Here is a 13412-nt window from a genome sequence, read left to right on the forward strand (position 1 = left end):
TTTGCTCTTTTCTCTCTGGCACTCATCAAGGGTGGACGCTCCCCTTTCCTCTCCCTTATCTCACCTGCTTGCTTCTTTGTTTTGTCTTATCTTAACGTTCTTGTTGTCTCTTTTTGCACTGCTCTCCAAATCTAAACATTGGAACTATTTAACTGGCCTCAACAAAATTGACACGATCTTGGGTTTGGGGAAACCTGCTGTCGTGACGAAGCGGTTGTTGCTGGACACACGACGGACTCTTGGGAGAAGGAGGGCTGCGTGCTTGGCGACCGTTTTCTGTCGACGACATGAAGATATCCACCAATTCGGAATTATTATCAATAGGACATTTGCTAATTGAAGTAAGCGTTGCTCTGGTTTGTCGACAAATTGGAAGTTGCTGGCAGTCTTCAAAGTATCCCAAAGCTGCCACAAATGATTGGAGGATGCGGGAAGAACTGTGGATTACATTGGACTGTCTACCCTGCAGGTTTGAGGACCAGTCATAGACAATTTGGAGTGAAAAGCAAATTTTATTTTCACTCGCATACAAATCATTCTAACTTGGATTGTTTCCTTGGCTTCGAGACTCTCCCGAAGGTCATTGCAGCAAAGACACAACAAACTCCCTTCTTTTCTCTAATGGACACACACCTGTTGTTGTTGACTTTGGACTAACAACTGCATAATACATCAAGACCGCGAAACAAAGACACACTGCGGGCTTACACACACACACATCCACAAAAAAATATACGCCACACATACACCCCCCGCAAATCCCGTAGGGGTGATGAATGGATGGTCAGCGCCTGTAGAGCTGCGGCCTACCACCATGACCTTGAACTACCTTCCCTCTGTTGCTAGATATGTCAACATGTATGTTGTAATATGTATATGTGCTTTGCTATGGAGGTTTTTTTCCCACTCCAGACTGGGCCCCCTTAGGAGCCCAGTCTAGATTGTATTTTTTTACTCATTCTTCCCCAGCGTTTACTTTTTTCCCATCTTTTACGGGGCGCCTTATGGCGACCCATCAGCGTTGTTATTCTGTAACCCTGTACACTGTTTGTTTGTCTAATCTTGAACAGGTTTGTGCTGAAAACAAAGTTTTGTTGTACTTGTGCAATGACAATAAAGACCTACCCTATCCTATATACACCAACAACAAATGGTGCAACAACGAGAAGATAGTCTCACTGCTCTCCCGATGTAGAACAACTAACTATAAAATGCAGGACATTTTGTTTACCCCGCGGGGTAAATAAAATGGCCTGTGGAAATTCAGTGCTATGATCTTCACAGCAGGGTACATTCCTCCTAGTGCTAACACCAAAGAAGCCCTGAATGCTTTATACTGCTCTATCAACTGCAATCTACACATCCAGAGAGAGTTTTCATCGTGGCAGGGGACTTTAATTAAGCTAACATGAAAACTGTGTACCCCCATTTCTATCAATATGTGAATTGTGCAGCTAGGGGTGGAAGCAAGCTAGACATGATCTACAGCAGGGGTGGGCATTACGTCGATCGCGATCGACAGTCGATCTCAAGCCAGGCATTAAAAAATATACATAAAAATGAGCAATCATCAATCATACCAAGACTTCACTTTCGTCAGTTGTTTGACATTCTCGGCACCCGAGGATCTTGTGAGATGACGCTGGCTGCTGCGAGCTCATATTTAAGAAAAAAATCACTAAAAGGGCGGACGCAGAGAAACACATTTTATTTCTAGAGACTCCGTACCTACTGTCAAAACTCTAAAGACCGACTGCACAGTTCCTGTCTTCACCATAAAAGACCTGTTTCATCCTGCCTGTGCTAACAAAATAAGAGTCTCAGAAAGCTAGCGTGCACAATCTAGCAAGCTACGAAGTTTGATGCCAATGTATTTCTCCCCCGCCCTCAGCGACCGCTTTCTCACTTGCTTGCCCACCCGCACACTCACTGACGTCACTCACCTGCTGCCAGACATTAAAGGGCCACACACATATGCTACTCTCATAACAAAGTGTTTAAAAACGAGTATGCAAGTTGGACAAATGAGATGCCAAATCCAACCACTTTCATGTAGTATTGGACAGAAAGGAGGACTTTTTTTTTCCTCCATTTGAAAATGCGGACGTTCTCAGCACCACTGTCTAATTCCAATCAATGCAAGTCATCAGAATCAAATACACCAACTTATATTCTTGTCTTCATGAAAGAAAGGAATCTATGTGTGTTAAACATGCCTGTATTATCATTAAACACCATTAACTTGTTAACAAAAATGTCTCTTTCATAAATAAATAAATAAATATAAATTATAAATAGGAATGAGGTAGATCTCCTCGACTTGGTCGATTGAAAAGTAGCTCACCTGCAGAAAAAGTGTGAGCGCCCCTGATCTACAGCAACATCAAACAAGCATTAAAAGCTACACCCCGCCCCATTTTGGCTCCTCAGACCGTCTCTCTGTGATGCTAATTCCTGCACATAAGGCCCTTCTGATCAGGAAGAAAGCTACAATGCAGTGCCTCAGACTGGAAGTCAACAACAGAAGGAAATAACGTCCGCAGGAACCTATTATGCAGCTCATTTTTATTTAACGGTTATTGAAAAATCTTGTGAGATATGATGCACAAAAGTGCACTTTATTTGTTTTTAACTATTGTAGTGGCGTTCTGTACAAAAAGTACACTTTAATTTAGTGTTGTTTTGATATGTCATCTTGGTGACGTCATGCACAAAAGTGCACTTATAGCTTGTTTTAAAATGTCTCTGACAATCTTACACTTTCTGTTTTGAAATTACATGAATGTTTGTGCCACTGCTTAATAACTGGTAATGAATACAGTTTTGGTAAATTGACTTAGTTGTGATTTTCCTCTCTGCATGAAAGTAAAAAAAAATGAGCACATATTAATGCTGTATGAAGAAGAATGTTGTAATGTAGACACATAGAATCATCATACTGGTGTAATTATATGCATCAAGTGTTCATTCAAGGCTAAGACAAAATGTCGAGATATATGTAGTGTATCGTGACATGGCCTAAAAAATATCGAGATATTAAAAAAAGGCCATATTGCCCAGCCCTACTTGAAGCCCTTCTCTTACACTATAAAAAGAGGACACATGTCACGCACCAGCAAATTTTAAGATAGTCCCTGTGTGTTCAGCTGATTGTTGTCTTGATCATACTCTGGGTATTTGGAGGAAGTGGTCAATACAGGGCCCAGATTTGCTGAATGAATGAAAAAATATTGTTAAATTTTCATTTTTCTTAATTGAGACATTTGTTGAATAGGAATACATACACTTTGAAAAGTTATTCATTGAAAGTTTCAGGCTCACTACTGACAGTTTGATCATGTCTGTTTTCCTGTGTTTGGTGTTATAATTCCGGTGAGGTCGTCCACGACGCTACCATGCCTCCCTGCTGGGGTGATCTCATCAGCGACGTCGCTACCAATACTGGCCCAGCAGCTTGATGAGAGGCTGAAAAACGCTTCAATTTGGCCATCAGTGCCAAAATCTTGTCAAGCTGCTTGTCCTTGGGTTTTCGTGGTTGATAAGACTCTGAAGCATTGTGTTGACATCAGGGGCGATGCCTCTGAATTGTCATACAGGGGTGGTGATTCCTCTATTTAAAAAAAGGGGAACCGTATTGTGTGTTCCAATTATCGTGGGATCACATTCCTCAGCCTCCCCGGTAAAGTCTATTCAGGTGTACTGGAGAGGAGCCTACATCAGATAGTCAAACCTCAGATTCAGGAGGAGCAGTGTGTTTTTTTGTCCTGGTCCTGGAACTGTGGACCAACTATATATTCTCGGCAGGATCTTTGAGGGTGCATGGGAGTTCGCCCAACCAGTCTACATTTGTTTTGTGGACATGGAGAAGGCATTCGACCGTGTCCCTCGGGAAGTCCTGTGGAGAGTGCTCAGAGAGTTTGGGGTATCAGACTGTCTGACTGTGGCGGTCCGCTCCCTGTATGATTAGTGTCAGTGTTGTTGATCTCCAGACTTGAATATCTTTGAAAAAGACATTATTGATAGTCTCTGAACCAAAATAGTCCTTGAACTGAACCCAAATTCTGAGTGAGGTTTTCACACTAGGAATTTTCGTAAAAGCGGAAGTAGAAGAATGGATAGGAGTGTGAACCAGAGACCTAAGAGATACTGGTTTAGTTGAGTTAGCCTTCATAACCAGCCATAGCAGAGTCCAATGCTTAATATTGCACCCAAGATTTAAGAATTGTTGGTGGCCCAATTGTAAAACCTAAAGTTTGGCAGTGCTGATCCCCCTGATGATTTACATCTCAGTAAATATTGTTTACATAATCTGTGAGTCTTTCTATTCCAAATAAAGTCTAAAATCTAATTTACGTGAGAAAGACTAAGGGAGAAAAAATAGTATACACCTAAACAAATCTAAAAATCGCGGAAGGACATTCATTTTAACAGCGTTGAGACGGGCCACTGCTGATAAATTAAGGACCAGCTATCAAAATCTCCCTGGATTCTGAACAGTGAAACAAAGTTGGCTTTATAAAGTTCTGCAAACCTATGTGTGGCCTGAACACCCACGTATGTGAAACTTTGTGCGGCAATTTTAAAAGAAAATTGTGCAGAAGAGATTTCTTAGCAGCATAATGTATAAGAAATATTTCACTTTAATCCAAGTTTAATTTGTATCTAGACACATCTGAAGGATTCCAGACTACTTAAGGCAGCCAGGACCAAGACAGAGATGTCCGAGACCTATATATATGGAGGTCATCTGCATAGAGAGAGACTTTCACTTGCACATTGTGTATACATATGCACGTAATAAGCAAGTTGGTACGAAGCACCATTGACAGAGGCTCAATGGCAAAAGCAAAAGGCAATGGGCCTGGCAGGCAGCCCTGCCATGTGTAATGGTTAAGGCGAAAATATTCAAATCAAATACTATTTGTCCTGACCGAGGCCTCTGGAGATGAGTATAGAAGCTTAATCCATGAAATAAAACTGTTACCAAAGCCAAATCTCTCCAAGACATAACATGGATAATTCCACTCCACTCTGTCATTTGCTTTTTCAGCATCCATAGACATCCCTGCTTCTTCAGTATTAAGAGCGGGGGTTAGGTTATTAGACGGCTCATGTGACAGTGATTCTTCACTTGGCTCCTCTGTACTCAGCAATGCATTAATTTGTGTTAATGTAACCCTGCCTGATTCAGTCCATGCTTTTCTGTTTTGCACAAGATTGGTACATCGGTCGTCTGGCATGAGGCTAGCTACGGAGCTAAAAACCCGAGCTATCAAACCGGTAACCAGCACTGCTCCTGAGGTTGTCAGGGAGTGAGGTTTACCAATGTACACATGGCTCAGCCCCACTGGCTGGCCTTTGTTACACTAAACCCCCTAAACCTCACTCTGATCCGGGTCATGGCACCACTGAAACCCTGTGTGTTTCAGTGTCTGCTTTTTCTGGGTTATAAATTTAAAGTATAGAAAACAATCCAAAGACATCAGTGGTAACTGCACATCACCACATAGATGATGTTAGCACATTAAATTGGATACTTCTTATGATTGTTGTAAGTTGTTGAGTTATTGTAAAGTTTAGAGGTAAAGGCATGATAATCCTAGCAAGAGCTTTGTCGGCTAACTGTTTTGTTTTGACATTTTTAATGATCTACAGAATGATGGTCTCGGACTGCTTGCCTGCTTGGTCATTGACATGTGTCTATTTAAAATGTTCTGGTCTTTCGTTTTTCTATAATTTGATAGAGGTTTCAGCTGATGTTCTTCTGGTCACATGGACCATAGCAACACAAAGACAACCCGTGCTGCCTTTTGGACTGGGGTCTGCCATGTTTAGAGGGTTACGCAAACTGCCAGAAACACTTCATGGCATGATAAAATGCCCATTTTTTATACTGTTCTTGTGTGGATCTCTTTAGAATATTGGTGTATGGTAGATGGGTGTATAATATGAAGGTATTATGACATCTCCTGTACAAACGGTATATTTCTTTGTACAGGTTTGAGACTGGCAGAGAGCACATGTTCCCCATGGAGTTCTTCTTCCCACCACAGAGGACATGCCTCATCTGTTCAGACGAGGCATCCGGCTGCCATTACGGTGCGCTCACCTGCGGCAGCTGCAAGGTTTTCTTCAAGAGGGCAGCAGAAGGTATATTAAGTGTAAAATGAACATCAATGTTATTTTCATCAAAATGACACATTGTACATTTTGACCTCTAGTTGCTAAACACTACTCTGCTCTTCTCCAAGGCAAGCAAAAATACTTGTGTGCCAGCAAGAACGACTGTACCATTGACAAACTAAGAAGAAAAAACTGTCCATCTTGTCGACTGAAGAAGTGTTTTGAAGCTGGGATGACTCTAGGAGGTAGGATGGACTAATGTCAACCTAAAAAATCTTTAGGGAAGTACCAAATGACAGGTTAATATATAACATGTCCAGATGTGTTAAACTTATTTGTATTTGTTGCTGATTTGATGTATAGCGTGCAATAGGAAAAAAACAAAAAACAACACAGAGGATGTGAATTTGTAAAAGAAATGGTTTCCCGAAGAAAGTACTTTTTAGTCTTTCTCCACTGCACATCTTCAGCAACTTTTCAATTGCAGCATCATTACAATAGGGAATGGTAGTTATAATCAAGCCCCTGACCAAGCTGATATGCAATTTAGACCTATTCCCTCCGCTTCCCTTTCCTGTCAACCAGACCTGCTTGTCATATTAGGCAGTAAAGATTGACATGTAGCAGACTAATTTTAGTCTTGTGTTCAATTTCCACTCTCCCCCATTTTCACAATCTGTTAACAGTGAAAATTGTACACGAGGCACAAAGCTGACATGAGACATGTGAGTTAAAGTGTCAGACATGCTGGTAATTTGGCCACTAGTCTCTGACAAACCCATGGGGCGAAAATGCCTTCTAATGCAGTGATTGTTGGTAAAAAGGCACACCTTTTCTACTTGTGGCTAAAAAGAGCCTCCTTTTTCATATGATCTCAGCATAGATGTGTAATTGACTTGCGGCAGGTCACACCACCACTTATTCTAATTTTTTAGAGCTTCTGAGGCACAAATATACTCCATGTGGCACCATTAATCCAGATATTGCTCTACAAAATATCGGTAAATAATACATCATAGCACAAAGAAGGGTAAGAAGTTTACTCTGTGGAGGCGAATGACCTGTGTCCAGTAAAAAAAAATATATACGGACATGACCTCGATTAATGAATTTCTGCAAAGTAGGCATCATCTACTCTAAATACAATATTTTCATAGCTACAACATTAAAAACCTATTTGAGACTTTCCAAATACATTTTTAAACATTATGAGAGCCCATAATACATTTTAGTCACCTTTACAGTTGTTTTATCCAATATCCAATAATGTCTGAGGCTGAAACAATCAGTGATACTGAACAGTGTTCTCTGATAGGTTTTATGTATTGTTATTTGTAGTTTATTTAGCCATGTAGTTCTCTGATTAAAAATGCTTCAGTGAAGACCAAAAAACCTGTAGAATATGCTTGAAAAATAAAAAAATATATTTAAAAAATTGCGATGTGGTGAAGCTGTATTATTTCAAGTGCGATCTCGCATGGGTACAGTATAATATCACAAATTTTGGCAAACAATTGGGAAATATTTGTACATAGTACACAGTTTTCAATTTTTTTCCAAATGTACAAAACACATCTGAGGAATAGAAAATGGATGGATGGATGGATGGAATATCTTTGTAAATTCTAAATACTCACAAATATTGTTTAAAATCCATCCATCCATCCATCCATTTTCTACCGCTTATTCCCTTTCGGGGTCGCGGGGGGCGCTGGCGCCTATCTCAGCTACAATCGGGCGGAAGGCGGGGTACACCCTGGACAAGTCGCCACCTCATCGCAGGGCCAACACAGATAGACAGACAACATTCACACACTAGGGCCAATTTTTAGTGTTGCCAATCAACCTATCCCCAGGTGCATATCTTTGGAAGTGGGAGGAAGCCGGAGTACCCGGAGGGAACCCACGCATTCACGGGGAGAACATGCAAACTCCACACAGAAAGATCCCGAGCCTGGATTTGAACCCAGGACTGCAGGACCTTTAAAATGTTTATTTTTTTTATTTAAAAAAAAAAATTTTTTTGTTCTTATAAAAAAAAACTATTAAAAGGTTTTTCTATTTTTCAAGTGCAAAGAAACAAAAGTTGTATTTTTATTTCACTTGCATTTTTACTTAAAAAATCAAACAAAACAAGAAAAGTCATTTTTGTTTGTCTTCCTGGGGAAAAAAAATCACAATACTGGATGACTCGATGTATGCATTTTTTTATTGGTCCAACTCAAAACACTGTAAAAAATTTAGAAGGAAATTTGGTATAAGATGATCAGGAGACATTTATTATTTTTTGATGATGATCAAGATCTGGATCCAGCTCCAGAAGTTTCAAAATAAGAATTGTTCGACATTGGGGGAGGCCATTACTCCACTGAGTAATGTTCTAGTTTATCATGGAAGGGTACATGTACTGTAGTTTGGATCATTTTATCTATAACATTGTTTATTTCTTTGAGTTCTTGAATGTCTTTTTAGAGGCAAACGATGGTTGGGATCTGCTGAAGTATCATTCAAAAGGTTTATTTTTTTATCCAATCAATTCTATATAATTCCTGAAATATTAATTATTTCTATAATCAAATGGTAGCAGCTTTTTCACGATGCTTCTTCCAACATGTCTTCATTCACTGATCATGTTCCCAGAGCTCTTCATCTGCGGAATAAATTGAAAAATGACGGATTAAGCAGCTTTCAACGGTGTAATAAATAGCTCTGTTCTCCCAAACAATTTGTATTTATTCAACAAAATTTTAATGCAGGGATACATGCTTCTAAAATCGCTGGCTATCATTTCACTGCCAGCCAGAGTTGAACTTTTCAAAGTTAATTTTCACATTAGCCCCTAGCCTAATGCACAGTACGTTGCTCTCTGTACTCATTTTGACATCTTGATTAAAGTATGTTATCCGTGAGGGCAGCAAATCCTCACATTGAACTCCATCCGAAGTCTCACGTTTATGTTGACTTCAAACTCAAAACTGGAGCTGTTAAGGTTAGCGCAACCCAATGTATTTGTAGTGTATGCTGGAAGAATCAAGGCCATGACTGACAATCTTGTGCAGGAGCTTTTAATTTAGCATTTTTATTTGAATGTGTTTGTCATGGGATCAAAATTTAAATATATTTTCCTTGCAAGTGTAACTTCTTATATAATCTGCAATTTGCTTTCACCAGGGTTTTTTTTGAGACAAGCTTTAGTTGTACCTAAAACTGGAAATTTAATATTGATCGAACTGAGCCGGTAAGTCAGGTGGCATTTTTAATAAGAGTCTCTCCACGGAAGCTGCAAGAGGCAATCATTCGATAATTACCAATTACTGTCAGTCAACATGAAGGAAAATGAAGCTCAGAAATGTCTAATTGTGTTTTGACTTCTTTGTGTTCTACAGTTAACAGCTAAAACAGATGCTTTTGGTTCAGTCCAATGTGGACTGGACTCTCACATTATTAAACATATCCTCTTTGCATTCATTGCGCGGGATCTGAGCCGAGGATGTTGTTGTGGCTTGTGCAGCCCTTTGAGACATTTGTGATTAAGGGCTATATAAGTAAACTTTGATTGATTGATTGATTGGTCATTTCTAACTAACCAGTATTATTCCTTAAATAGAGGCTTTCACTTGGAAGCCATGCCTCCTGGATTCTTAAGTTTTTCACCAAACCTATAGTATCACTGTATTGATAACTGTTTAACAAAAATGGTTTACAAAAGTTTTTTTCCATATAAACATAGTGCATAACAAAGTAATCAATTTTCCCGTGTGCCATTCCGTTGAATTGATTGCGTAAATGAGGAAGCCCAGACATCGATGACTTTCTCACGCTCTGTTTTTTTATTGAATACAACTGCAAAATAATCCATCGGGGGGCTGAAGAAAGTTGTAATTGCTAGTACTTTAATAAAGAAGGTGAGAAACATTTTATTTCAAGAAATAACTCCTAGCAAAGTACGAATGTAGCTTTTCTCTCTGCCGCCCTCTCCCTTCATCACTGTCTTTGCAATAATCCTAAATAAATGTAAAAGTGATGTTAAAAGTTAACTTATCCATTCCACCCGTTATTTATATATTTTACATGGTCACCTGCATGTAAAATTACAATGATTCCCTATAAAAGTTGTGTGTGGAACTGGAATTGCATTACATTAATTATCATAGCAAATCAGAATCAGAATCAGATATACTTTATTAAACCCCGAGGGGAAATTAAAATGAAAAAACATTGCTTCTGATATTCTGTAAATCAAATCAAATGTATACAGTGCTTTTCATACATGAAACAAATGCAGTACAAAATGCAGTATACACTTACAGACTTATAGACAATGCCCTAGTAATCCACCGCTCCCCATCATCAGTCATATACACTAGTGCAGTGGTTCTCAAACTTTTTTGGACATCCCCCACTTTGGACAAAGGGGAGTTTTCAAGCCCCACCTGCCCTCATCGCCCTAACAGATCGCTAATGCCAAGTTTAACATTTTCAAAATTATTGAACATCAAGTAACATCAAGTTGTATACATTCCAACTCAATAACATAAAATAAAATCAAGTTCAATAACAAAATAAAATAACTGTGCAGCTGTGGTATAACTTGCATCAAGTTCAATAATAAATCAAATAACTTGCATCAAGTTCAATAATAAATAAAACAAAAGTGTTATAACTTGCATCAACTCTAATAATAAATCAAATAAAAGTGTTATAACTTGTATCAAGTTCAATAATAAATCAAATAACTTGCATCAAGTTCAATAATAAACCAAATAACTTGCATCAACTTCAATATAAAATCAAATAACTTGCATCAAGTTCAATAATAAATAAAACAAAAGTGTTATAAATTGCATCAATTCCAATAATAAATCAAATAAAAGTGTTATAACTTGCATCAAGTTCAATAATAAATCAAATAACTTGCATCAATTTCAATAATAAATCAAATAACTTGCATCAAGTTCAATAATAAATCAAATAACTTGCATCAAGTTCAATATCAAATAAATTAAAAGTGCCACTTTTTCGTGTTTTGATCAAATTTACCGCGCTCACAACATCTGTTAAAACCTCATTGAGTTCGGGGCTGAGCTGCCTTAATGCGAGTGCTTCCCGGTGAATGACGCAGTGTGACCAATGCGCATTTGGCGCAACCCGCTTTATTAGAGCCTGCTGCCCGTTTCTTGACCCTGCCATGGTCTGTGCGCCATCGGAGCAAAAGTCCACACAGTTTTCCCATTTAAGGTTGTGTTCTTTGAGGAAACTGTCCATTATCTTGAACAGCTCATCAGCAGTGGCTCTATTTTTTACGTATTTGCAAAACAGTAAATCCTCGCACAGTGACTTGCCATTCACAAAGCGGACGTATGTGATGAACAGGCAGTCTGTATTGCTGTCAGTAGCTTCGTCCACTTGTAAAGCAAAACGACTTTATTTGAATTTGTCTACGACAGGGGTCGGCAACCTTTACCACTCAAAGAGCCATTTAGACCTGTTTCACAAATTAAAGAAAACAATGGGAGCCACAAAACTCTTTTGAAATTTAAAATGAAATAACACTGTCTAATCCCCCTCTGATCCCCACAATTTCCCCCTTTGTCTTCCTTTTTTTCTCTTTCTATCCCTTGCTGCTCCAGCCCGGCTGCACAAAATGATAATATAAATACATTTAATAAAGTCAAATTTAAATAAGGCAACAAGAGAAGTATCCTACACTTCTCTTCTGTAAAGTAAATGTGAACAGCCGATATGGGCATCTACATCAACTATATGATTTGCCTGAGAAGCTGGACAGGAAAAAAAATTAAAATATAAAATAAAATTAAAAATTAAAAAAATAAATAACACTGCATATAAAGTTTTCTTTTTGCTTTGGGCTATGTATAAACAAACTATGATGGGTTACGTTTATGAAATCAATGAACGACTGCAGAAAAAATGAAATAAAATTTCTGCATGCAACAAAACGTTTTTAACTCCGAAAAAGACGTGGGGTTGAAGGTTAAGTAAAATACTTAATGTCCATTTAATTCTTCCTTGTAGTAATGAAAAAACAAAACGCCAAACTTAAATTATTCACTGGCAGAAAACCAAAAATGCCGTCCTCTCTCTCTGTGTCGTCATCCTTTTACTGGCGCCGTGCATCAGCTGCCAACCTAAATGATAAAATGTCTATTTCGCTGATCAATTAAAAAATATGAATGTATGCAAAATTATAGGAAATTAAAATATGTATCATACGTGGTCAATGTGATTTCTGCTCCTGAACTGCAGCGCACAGCGTCCCCACATAGGGGCTGTATGACGTCACCTTTATCCTCACACAGGAATGTAAACTCTCATCTGTGAGGCGTGTGCCATGTTTGTTTTTAATAAAGTTCATGTGTTGGCCCTGCGATGAGATGGCGACTTGTCCAGGGTGTACCCCGCCTTCCGCCCGATTGTAGCTGAGATAGGCGCCAGCGCCCCCCGCGACCCCAAAAGGGAATAAGCGGTAGAAAATGGATGGATGGATGTTGGAGAACACCTGCTCACATGAAAACGTGGATCCAAAGATCGACAGGACTCCAAGTGCATACTTTTTCATGTTCACATAAAAGTCAGGGATAGCGTTCCAAGTTTCGAACACAAGTTTGTCTGCCTTGGGGAGGTTTTCAATATCACACTATTTGTGATTCTGAGCAAAAACGTCCTTCGGGCGTGAAACATCTTCAAGGTCCGCTGTCAGGCGTTTTAACTTGGACACCCACATGTCTTTGTCCGCTGCTGCAGGACGGAGACGCGCGCGGCCGTGGGCGTGTCCCGAGGTTTGACAAGCAGGATGACAAGCTTAGCTGGCCGTGACAAGCTGAGCCGCATCAGAGTGATCAAAGAGCCACATGCGGCTCCGGAGCCGCCGGTTGCCAAACCCTGGTCTACGAGTTGTTCCTAAAGATCACTTGCATTGTCGCATATACGTCTCGCAACTGTGGGACAGCTTTTAATTTTGCTGCGCTTGTCTCGTCAAGCATGACTGACACCATGTCTATTGCAGTGGGGAGAATCAGCTGTTCAGCAAATGTGTGTGTTTTTTGCATAGAGCAATTCTGTATGCAACTCTATATGAAGCCAATTCATCCATTTTGTGTAATTGTGGTCCACACATTGGCCTGCTACCCATCCGCGCGAAAGTTTGTTCCGCTTAGCCCCGCCCCCATTAGTTACTGTTGCGTCTGTCAAACTTTCGCTCCTACCTAGAAATTTAAAGTCTACAGGAAAAATACGTAATTTACATTAATTTATATATCGGATTTCAC

The 13412-nt window shown here is 39.4% G+C and overlaps 1 protein-coding gene and 1 long non-coding RNA gene across 4 annotated transcripts in view; one reads left to right on the forward strand and one right to left on the reverse strand.

Annotated features, from left to right (window-relative positions):
- LOC133550657 (androgen receptor-like) overlaps positions 1–13412 on the forward strand; it is a 92039-nt gene that overhangs the window by 29149 nt on the left and 49478 nt on the right. For both annotated transcript variants that reach the window (XM_061896587.1, XM_061896588.1), the window contains exons 2-3: positions 5999–6150; positions 6252–6368. In XM_061896587.1, coding sequence (XP_061752571.1) covers positions 5999–6150; positions 6252–6368 — 269 coding nt within the window. The remainder of the gene's footprint in view (positions 1–5998; positions 6151–6251; positions 6369–13412) is intronic.
- Positions 8314–13412, reverse strand: part of LOC133550660 (uncharacterized) — a 34193-nt gene continuing 29094 nt past the window's right edge. For both annotated transcript variants that reach the window (XR_009806358.1, XR_009806359.1), the window contains exon 3: positions 8314–8773. This is a non-coding gene — a long non-coding RNA (uncharacterized LOC133550660). The remainder of the gene's footprint in view (positions 8774–13412) is intronic.

The sequence above is a fragment of the Nerophis ophidion genome, linkage group LG04 (genome assembly GCF_033978795.1).
Source record: "Nerophis ophidion isolate RoL-2023_Sa linkage group LG04, RoL_Noph_v1.0, whole genome shotgun sequence".
NCBI classification, from domain to species: domain Eukaryota; kingdom Metazoa; phylum Chordata; class Actinopteri; order Syngnathiformes; family Syngnathidae; genus Nerophis; species Nerophis ophidion.